We start from the raw sequence: 10,100 nt of genomic DNA, 5'->3' as shown, positions 1-10,100 counted from the left end.
ACGTTATTCATGATTTAGTTTCAGGCATACTTAGCTCACCAGTATTCATTTCCCCCCACCAATACCCCAATTCCTGTTCGTGTCTCACCTACCTGTCCACTTCTACAAGAATTGTAAAACTAAAAAAACAAAAAAGGAGTTGTAAAACTGGTTTTCATTTTGTTCTTGTTTTGGGGCTATACAGAATACAGAGGTGTTTAGGGATTCCTCTTAACTCTGTGCTCAGGAATCGCTACTGGTTGGGCTCAAAGTACTATATGTGGTGCCAGGGATTGCACCCCTGTAGGCCAGGTGCAAGGGAATCTCCTTACCCTACCTTATCTCTCTAGCCCCAAAGCTGTGTTTTATATTCATATGCATGTGATTCTGTTAAAGAATGAGGTGTGGGGCCGGAGAGATAGCATGGAGGTAAAGCGTTTGTCTTGCATGCAGAAGATCGGTGGTTCGAATCCCGGCATTCCATATGGTCCCCTGAGCCTGCCAGGAGCGATTTCTGAGCCAGGAGTAACCCCTGAGCGCTGCCGGGTGTGACCCCCCCCCCAAAAAAAAAGAAAAAAAAGAATGAGGTGTAACAAGACACACCAACCTTTTTGAAGGGGACTTGGGAAAACAGCTGTAGTTTTCTCATTTAGTGTTAATCAGTGTTCCCTCCTATCCAGTGAAGAAGTGTCACCAAGAGGTACCAGTGACTTGGGGGGACCGGGTAAAAGGTTATCAGGGATCTAATCAGGCACATCCGCGGCCTTGTTTTTGATGGGATGGGAGTATTCTTTTCTTAGCCACCAGAATGGAACAGAGTATGCACGTTGTGTATAGAAAAATACACAAGAGGGGGCTAGAGCGATAAGACAGCAGGTAGGGCGTTTGCCTTGCACATGGCTGAACCTGGCTGGATCTAGGTTCGATCTCCAGCTTCCTATATGGTTCCAAGCCTACCAGGAGCGATTTCTGAGCACCACCGGGTGTGACCCTACCCACTCCCCCCAAAAGAAGAAACAGCACAAGAGGGGCTGCATAGACAATATAACTGGGACAGCGCTTGCCTTGCAGGCGGCTGACCCAAGTTTGATCCTCAGCACCCCTATATAGTCTGGTAACTAACTACCAGGACTAATAATTCCTGATTGCAGAGACAGGAGTCACCCCCTGAAATCTCGGAGTGCCCCACATCAATAAAACAAAAAATATTTTTTAATTGCACAAAAATAAGTCAAGGGTTAACGCCAGCAACAATAGCATTTTACAGACCACCTCCTAGATGACACAAAAGTAAATTGCAGGACCCCCCCTTTTTTTTATGGACACCCTGGCTTTATTTGGACACTCTTAAAATAAGGGGTCATATGATTAAAAAAATTAAATAAATAAATAAATAAATAAAGCCTCGGCGCGCCCCCTGCCCTCCCCGGCGGCCGGGCGCAGCTGTCCCCGCCGTGTCCAGGCCTCCCCCGCACCCCGCCGCCCGCATTCCAACTCTCTGAGGTCACACGGGCCGCCGCCGCCTCCCCGGATCCGCCCGTCCTCCTGCCGCCCGGCCCAGGGGGAGGGACGCCGGCTGCTCCCGCTGCTCCGGCCGCCCGCGCGTCCCGAGCCCGTCCGTCCGTCTGTCTGTCTGTCCGTCTGTCCGTCTCTCCGTCCGCCTGCCTGGCCTCCGCCCCGCTCCCTTTGTGCGGCGCCGCTCGCCCGCCCGGCCTGGCCGCTCCAGACTCTGCTCTGCCCCTGCCCGCCCGGAGTGAGAATGGTCTGCGGGCCGACTTTGGGGTGACCGGAAGTGAGGCCGGGGAGCCCCAAGAGTTAGCCCAGGAGCGGACCGGCTTGTGGGTGCAACTAGAGCTGCGGCGGCGCGCCAGGGGCCCCCGGGAGGCGGGTCGCTGAGCCCCGAGGATGCGACAGCCCGAGCAGGTGAGGAGGGGTGCAAGGTTGGGTGATTGGCTGGCTGGTTGGCCCACTGGGTGTTGTCCACTGTCGGGGACCCCCGAGATAGAGGGGATGCTCAATGCAACCTCCCCCTGGGATCCCCCACTCCTCGAAGGATGAGGCTTGAGAGTAACAAAGAGCAAAACCTTCCCTTTTGGGGGGCAGGTTTTTTTTTTCACCCATCTGCTGGAGGGATTCCTAAAGTGGGTCTCAAACTTGCAACTTCTGGGCTGACTTTTTTGGGAAGGGGTTGGGGGTCATCAGGGTTTTCAAAACCTCTGGCATATTTGCTCTACTTGGAGAAAAAAAGTCAAGGCGATTATTGCCCTGATAACTTTTGGCTAGAAAAGAGAGAGAGTTAAGGAAGGACTCTGGGGTGACTGTGGCTTGTTTTGTTTGTGGATCTAAGTGTTTACTCTGGAGAAAAGAATTTCTGGGTTTGCAAATTCCGACTGGTGATTTCTGCACATTCTGATTAGATTGGCCACTCTTGGCATTGCTCCTACCTTACACCTCTTTTTTTTTTTTTTTTCCTTCTCGCTGGGAAAGCCTAAAATTTTTTAGCCTGTGCTCACAAACGCTCCAAAGAAACGTCTTGAGCTCCTAGTGACAAGCGCTGGATGCCTATTAGTTGCTCGTCAATTGGCTTTCAGCTTGGAACGTGACAGCGATTGACTCAGAAAATGGTTTGTTTTGGTTCGAGGGTATTTTATACTCGTCTATCTAAGCACAGATGTTTTGTCCAAGAGAAACATACGGTTGACTTCCTGCTCTATAGAACTAGATAGATTTCACATTAAAAATGTCCATTCTCTCTCCTTGTAGTGAATTCTTTAAAAGCATCTTTGTCAAAATTACGTGGGAAGCAAGGGAAAGCACCAAGGGATGGATGAGCTACGGGAGTCAGAGTTAAAGTGAAAGTGAGAAACTTTTAAAAGGACAAGCAAAGAGAAAGATGGATTTACAAACAAATGAATGTTGCCACAGTTCAAACTCATGGATTCTTCACACATACAAGTAAAGGGCTCTCTCTGCTAAGTTATGGCCCCAGCCCAAAACATTACATTTAATTCAAAAATATATTACTACAGTTTGGAAACCTAAGAATAGCCTGAATATGTCTTTCTTACTACATAATAGGAAAGTTTTGTGGTATTATCATAGTTTTTTTTGTTTGTTTTTTGTTTTTTGTTTTTTTGTTTTTGGGTCACACCCAGCAGTGCTCAGGGGTTATTCCTGGCTCCAGGCTCAGAAATTGCTCCTGGCAGGCACGGGGGGGGGGGGGGGGGCATATGGGGCGCCGGGATTTGAACCGATGACCTCCTGCATGAAAGGCAAACGCCTTACCTCCATGCTATCTCTCCGGCCCCTAGTTTTTTAAAAGCTAAATTTGAATTACATCTTCTTTAGTAGTTGCCTGAAGTATAATTTCAGACCCAACTATCTGCTTCAATTATTGCATACTATTTTTCTTTTTTTTTTTTTTTTTTTTTTGGTTTTTGGGTCACACCCGGCAGTGCTCAGGGGTTACTCCTGGCTCCATGCTCAGAAATTGCTCCTGGCAGGCACGGGGGACCATATGGGACGCCGGGATTTGAACCGATGACCTTCTGCATGAAAGGCAAACGCCTTACCTCCATGCTATCTCTCCGGCCCTGCATACTATTTTTCATCTAAAACATATGTCCTACCCTCCAAAGTATCTTAAATTTCAACTCCTGTATTGAAATGCTCACTACTGTATGACATCGTTTGATAGCAAGTAATTACATAAATGAAAGTTCAAACGTATAAATAATTAAGCAGAATATTTTAACTCCATGGGCTTAAAAAAAAAACAAAAACCGAAAACAAAGAGGCCATAGGGTGCTTGCCTTCATGCAGCCATTCTAGGTTCAATCCCCAGAATCCCAGGTGGTTTCCCCAAGAACCACCAGGAGTAATTCCTGAGTGTAGAACCATGAGTAATCTGGGAGCATTGTGGGTGTGGCCTCAAAACAAAAATAAATACATAAAAAGTTAATAAAAAGTAAGCTAGAACTTGGGGGGGGGGAGATACACCTGGTACATACATACCCTCAACCTTTTCAATTACATTATAACATTATACATTACAAATAAAAAAAATATGGAGTTTTTTGTTTATCCCTGATGCTGTCAAACATCTAAAATCTCAGGGACAATTGAAAGTTTTACTCTGTTTGCTTAATCAGAGCTCAAGTTAATAATTAAGTTATATAGTGTAGTATCTGTTGCCTTCAAGGCACAGTTCTCTCTTTGCAATGAAGGGACTACCATATTTGAACACCCCTCATACAAGGATTCATCTCTCCTCTGTCTCTATTTGTGCTACTTAATTCTGTCCTGATTTCAGTTATTGGCTTTGCATGCCATGGGGTCCATTCCTGTTTTTTTTTTTTTTTTGTGCCACACCCAGTGATGCACAGGGATTACTCCTGGCTATGCACTCAGAAATTGCTCCTGGCTTGGGGGACCATCTGGGACGCCAGGGATTACACCCAGGTCCAACCTGGGTCAGCTGCGTGCAAGGCAAACACCCTGCCGCTGCTGCACTATCACTCCGGCCCTCATCCTGTACTGTTAAAAAAATAAAAAGGAACAGAGCAAAGAAATATAACACTTTATGAAATGGTACTTAGTATTGATGTACATTGTGAAGATTTAACTTTCAGTTTTGGAAGCTTTATTTAGGGAAAAAAAAAAATGAAAACCCAGAGCTGTAGTGTATAGAGGGTAGAGCACTTTGCTTGCATGTCCACTGTGGATCACGGCTCGATCACCGGTGTCCCATATGGTCCCTGAGCTGACCAGGAGAGATTCCTGAGTGCAGAGCCAAGAATAACCAACTCTTGAGCATTGCTGGATGTATCCTCCTTCACAATAAACCCAAATCATGAGAAAAATGAAAGTCAGGTTGAGAATGTGGGCAACCTCCAATATGGAGAATGTGCTCAAATATTAATATATTTAATGTATAAAAATACTACTGAATCATCAGGTAATTTTCTAGTGAAAAGCTTTAAGATCCTCCGTGTTTTTTATGTTTTCTTACCTTTTTGCCTCAACTACTTAGTCTGTAATGACATAGCAGACAGTATTGAAAATGCAGGTGGAGATAATTTTTCAACAACACTTTGTGTTTGCCCTTAGCATGAAGTTTGGAACCAATAGAAGACACTCAGCAAATGTTAGTGAACAGAAGGCTGTAATTCCAGTTTCTTTTCCCTCTTCTCCTCCTCCTTGCTAAGTATGCCTGTTTTCAAAACTTTCATTATATATTTTTGGTTATCTTGAAAACCCAAAAGCAAAACGCAAACCACAAAGCAAACCAGAAAGCCAGAGAAAAGAAACCTGGTTGGTTCCTTATTATAGAGATAAAGCTCTGTCCTTAATTATAGCATGCTTATCATCTCTTTAATGGCAGCGACAACTTCTGATTCATCTTTGATTTCTCACGGTCTCGACGACTCTGCAGGGCAATTTTTTTGTGTGCAAGGAAATTCGACTTAAGTAAGGTTGGCAAAGTCTTGGGTGCCAGCTAAGTAAACCCAGGATTCTAATCTTTGCCATCCCCCAACAGCAAGTGCTAATCATCACCTTTGGGGCTGAGCCTCTGGATGCTGAAAATAACTGGAATTTTTGGTGATTTTTGGATTTTTGGGGGGTATGGGGAGATTTCCACCGCTGTTAAGGATCTCCTGGTCTGCACACCCCCAAGTTGCTCCTGTCCGGGAATGACCATGAATGCATTTAAAAAACCTTTGCAAAGAGCGTCTTTGCACTTTGGGGGTGCGGTGGCACAAAACCCGAAGTAGAAAGCGCCCCACCTAACCTTTCCCAGGTCGGAGCCTTTAAATGGTCCCTCCGGGAGCTCAGAGACAGGTCCTTTCCGCGCCGCCGTCTGGAAACGCGGTGTAGGCTGAGGGTTCCGGGGTTTCGGAGGCCTCGCGTTGGCCCGGGCAACGCTGTGGCTCTTCCGGGGAAGGGGTTGGGTGCTAGTGCATGGGGGCTGGAGCTGCTCCTCTGCTCTGATCGTCTTTTTGGGGGATTGGGTCCCCACTCGGTCACCTAAGGCCCGCCGTTGCCTCTTTAGAAATCCCAGACCAGACGCTTTCCTGCATTTCTGGTGGAAACAGGCATTTGCAGAATTCCATGACTGGTTCAGCATGTATGTAGAAAACAGAAAAATGCTCCAAATACATGCTAAATTGCTCAATTTTGCCTCCTCACCAACGAAAAATAAGAAGTTTGAGGGTTGCAGCCATGATGCAGTGGGTAGGGCACTTGCCTTGCACGCAGTCAACCTGAGTTCCATCCTTGGCATCTCATACAATCTCCCCCACTGTGCCTCTAGGCGTGATCCCTGAGTACAGCTGGCTGTCATCCAAAATCAAAACAAATGAAAGCTTGGGCCACATCTGGTTGTGCTCAAGAGCTTTGCTGACTTGGTCTTTGGGGGTGGGAGGGAGGATGGGGGACAGACCATGTGGTGTTAAGTGTTGAATCTGGGCCTTCCTTATGCAAAACTTGCACTAAACCTTATTTGAAGGTGATGTAGTTATCTTACTGAAGAATTCTTACATTTGGAAGTAGAAGGGTGCCAAAAGAGAAAAAAAGCAAAAGTTATGTGTGACAAGAACAAAAATTAAACCTAGAACAAATGATCTAAAATAGTATCACTAAAATGACAATTTTTGTTTGTTTTTGGGTCACACTTGATGATGCTCAGAGGTTACTCTTTTTTTTTTTTGGTTTTTGGGCCACACCCATTTGATGCTCAGGGGTTACTCCTGGCTATGCGCTCAGAAATCGCCCCTGGCTTGAGGGGACCATATGGGACGCTGGGGGATCGAACCGTGGTCCGTCCTATCGAACCATGGTCCGTCCTACGCTAGCGCTTGCAAGGTAGACACCTTACCTCTAGTGCCACCTTCCCAGCCCCTCAGGGGTTACTCTTGGCTCTGCACTCAGAAATTGCCCTGGCAGGCTCGGGGGACCATATGGGATGCCAGGAATCGAATCACTGTTGGTCCTGGGTTGACCGCATGCAAGGCTCTGTGCTATCTCTCCAGCCCTAAAATGACAACTTCTAAATTTGCCAGCTAGTATTTCACTTAATCCAAAAATGTTTATAGAAGGGGCTGGAGAGATAGCATAGTGGGTAGGGCTTTGCATATGGTCTCCCAAGCCTGTGAGGAGTGATTTTTGAGTGCAGAGCCATGAGTAAACCCTAAATTCCCCTGGGTGTGGCTCCAAAACAAACAAACAAACAAAAATGTTTATAAGCAGGTGGATGGGTGGAGCATTAGTCCCACTGTCTTTTTTCCCCCAAGGGAGAAGAGAAACTTTTTGCTTAAATACAGGCCTTTTTTATTTTTTCCCCATTTAAATACCAACTCCCAGCTGAAGAGAGATATTCAGGGATTAAGGGGGTTGCCTTGCATCAAGCTATTTCTGTTTTGTCTCTGCTCCAGGATTGATCCCTGAGCACTGAAAGGCGTGACTCCTGCATTGCTGTGCATACGTGTCCCGTGTTCGTCTCTCCGCAGCCCTGGCCTGGATGTTCCCTTCTACAGGCCTTGGGAAACTCAGTTGTGTTTTGATGGCGGCAGCAGCTGCGGGCTGAATAGCCTGCATCGGGACTGGACCCCTTTCTGGACTGGATCTCTTTCCAGCTCCGCCGGGCCATACTGCTGGATTGCTGGCGGTATTTTCCCCCTTGGACTTCTCCACTCTTGACGTGAGAAGAAGATGCCACTACCATTCGGATTGAAACTAAAACGCACCCGGCGCTACACCGTGTCCAGCAAGAGCTGCCTGGTTGCCCGCATCCAGCTGCTGAATAATGAGTTTGTGGAGTTTACACTGTCAGTGGAGAGCACTGGCCAGGAGAGCCTGGAGGCCGTAGCCCAAAGACTGGAGCTGCGGGAGGTAAGTACCCGAAAAAAGGCTATAGGCTTCTCTGGTCTAGGGTCTGTCCCTACTTTCCAGCAATCCTGCAGCCTACCTGGATAGGCAAGGCATGCACCTCTGATCCCTGAGTTATCACCCTTCCTTCCCTTCAAGAGTTCTTTTTTCCTCCCTTTTTCTTTTTTCTTTTTTGTTTGTTTTGAGGCCACACCCAGCTCTGCTCAGTGGTTACTCCTGGCTCTGTGCTCAGAAATGACTCCTGGAAGGATCGGGAACAAATGGGATGCTGGGGATACTGTGCTATCTACTCTGGCCCCCACCCTCTCCAAGAGTTCTTTCTTAGGAGTTTTTGCCCATTAGAAAATTTGTGTGTGTGTGCGTGCGTGCGTGCGTGCGTGCGTGTGTGTGTGTGTGTGTGTGTGTGTGTTTGTGTGTGTGTGCATGTGTAGCTTTGAGGTCACATCCAACGGTGCTCAGGAATCCTGGTGGAACTTGGAGGATCATATAGGATACTAGGGATAGTCAGCTGTGTGTAAGGTGAGCGAGCTATCTGCTGTATTGTTCTGGATCCGAGTATCTGGATTTTTTTTTGGGGGGGGGGGCCACATCCAGCGTTGCTCAGGGGTTACTCCTGGCTGTCTGCTCAGAAATAGCTCCTGGCAGGCACGGGGGACCATAGGGACACCTGGATTCGAACCAACCACCTTTGGCCCTGGATTAGGCTGCTTGCAAGGCAAATGCCGCTGTGCTATCTCTCTGGGCCCCTAGTATCTGGATTTTGAAAGAAAAAATTATTTTGGGTTTTGTTCTGTACGTGGTGGTACCTGAGGGCTTCTTCCTGTGCACACTTGGGGGTACCTCTCAGAAGTACTTGGGCACACTGCAGTGCTGGAGTTCGAATTTTGGGCTCCTATATGTAAAGCATGTGGTCAAGTTCTTTGAGCTTTCTCTTAGATCCTTAAAAATATTCACATTCTATGGGACTGGAGAGATAGCACAGTAGTAAGGTGTGTTTGCCTTGCATGCAGCTGATTCGAACAGACAGTGGTGCATGCAGCTGATTCGAACAGACAGTGGTTTGAATCCTAGCATCCCATCTGGTACTCTGAGCCTGCTAGGAGTGACTTCTGAGCGCAAAGGCAGTAGTAACTCCTGAGTGCCAAAAACCAAAAAAAAAAAAAATGTTCACATTCAGGGCTGGAGCAGTGGCGCAAGTGGTAGGGTGTTTGCCTTGCTATGTGCTAACTTAGGATGGACCGCGGTTTGATCCCCTGGCATCCCATATGGTCCCCCAGCCAGGAGTAACTCCTGGCAGGCACGATGTCACCAGATGTGGCCCAAAAACCAAAAAAAAAAAAAAAAAAGTTCATGTTCCTCAAGAATAAAAGTGTCAAATGTGGGGCCGGCAAGGTGGCGCTAGAGGTAAGGTGTCTGCCTTACAAGCACAAACCAAGGAAGGACCACAGTCTGATTCCCCCTCCTCCCTCCCCCCCCCCCCATGTCCCATATGGTCCCCCCAAACCAGGGGCAATTTCTGAGTGCTTAGCCAGGAGTAACCCCTGAGCATCGAACGGATGTGGCCTGAAAAACTAAAAAAAAAAAAGTGTCAAATGTGAATGTATTTTTGGGTTTATTGGGTTTCTATTTTCTAATTTCAAGTGGGTTATTCTGGTCTGTTTGACTGCTTGTGGGAACTCAGAGCCCGCAGAATATTCCAAAGGGCTTCAGCTGAAAATTGTTTAGTGGGGGACCTTGGTATGAGACTAGAGGCCAACTAATAAATAAAGAGTTAGGGACATAGAAAGAAAACAAGATTGGAAAAAGGTTGAGATATTAATTTAGAGCCATACTTGCTGAGTTTGAATTCTGGGCTAGTTATGGGACCCCTCATCTGGACTTGGGGGTTAATAGTCTTACTCTCAGAGGGGCTGTTAATGGTTAATGTGCATGTATCATTGCTTGAGATATGAAAAGCTATTCAGTAGGAAGTTCTGTGGATTCCTCAAATCCACATAATGGCAAACTTTATTTGTGGGGGTATACACCCCAAAAGTGCTCAAGGATCACGTCTGGTAGGGTTTAGGAAACCATATGGTACTGGGGATTTGATTTGGGGTCAGTTGCAGGCCAGGCAAGAACCTTGCCTTCTGTACTGTTTTTCTGGTTCCATAATTTAAACTTTAAAATTTTAATATGATGCCTTGTGAAGAACAGGGCTGCAATTAAACCTAGGATCTATCCAGCTTTTAAAA

General features: G+C 46.8%; 1 protein-coding gene across 1 annotated transcript in view; it reads left to right on the top strand.

Annotated features, from left to right (window-relative positions):
• Positions 1 to 1,717: 1,717 nt before the first annotated feature.
• The window catches only part of PTPN21 (protein tyrosine phosphatase non-receptor type 21), a 75,269-nt gene continuing 66,886 nt past the window's right edge, over positions 1,718 to 10,100 (top strand). The window contains exons 1-2 of the mRNA XM_049769775.1: positions 1,718 to 1,902; positions 7,413 to 7,869. Of these exons, the coding sequence (XP_049625732.1) occupies positions 7,690 to 7,869 (180 nt within the window). The 5' untranslated portion in view covers positions 1,718 to 1,902; positions 7,413 to 7,689. The remainder of the gene's footprint in view (positions 1,903 to 7,412; positions 7,870 to 10,100) is intronic.

This window comes from Suncus etruscus, chromosome 3 (genome assembly GCF_024139225.1).
Source record: "Suncus etruscus isolate mSunEtr1 chromosome 3, mSunEtr1.pri.cur, whole genome shotgun sequence".
NCBI lineage: Eukaryota > Metazoa > Chordata > Mammalia > Eulipotyphla > Soricidae > Suncus > Suncus etruscus.
The sequence above is the reverse complement of the archived record's forward strand: the minus strand, read 5'-3'. Positions and strand labels throughout refer to the sequence as shown.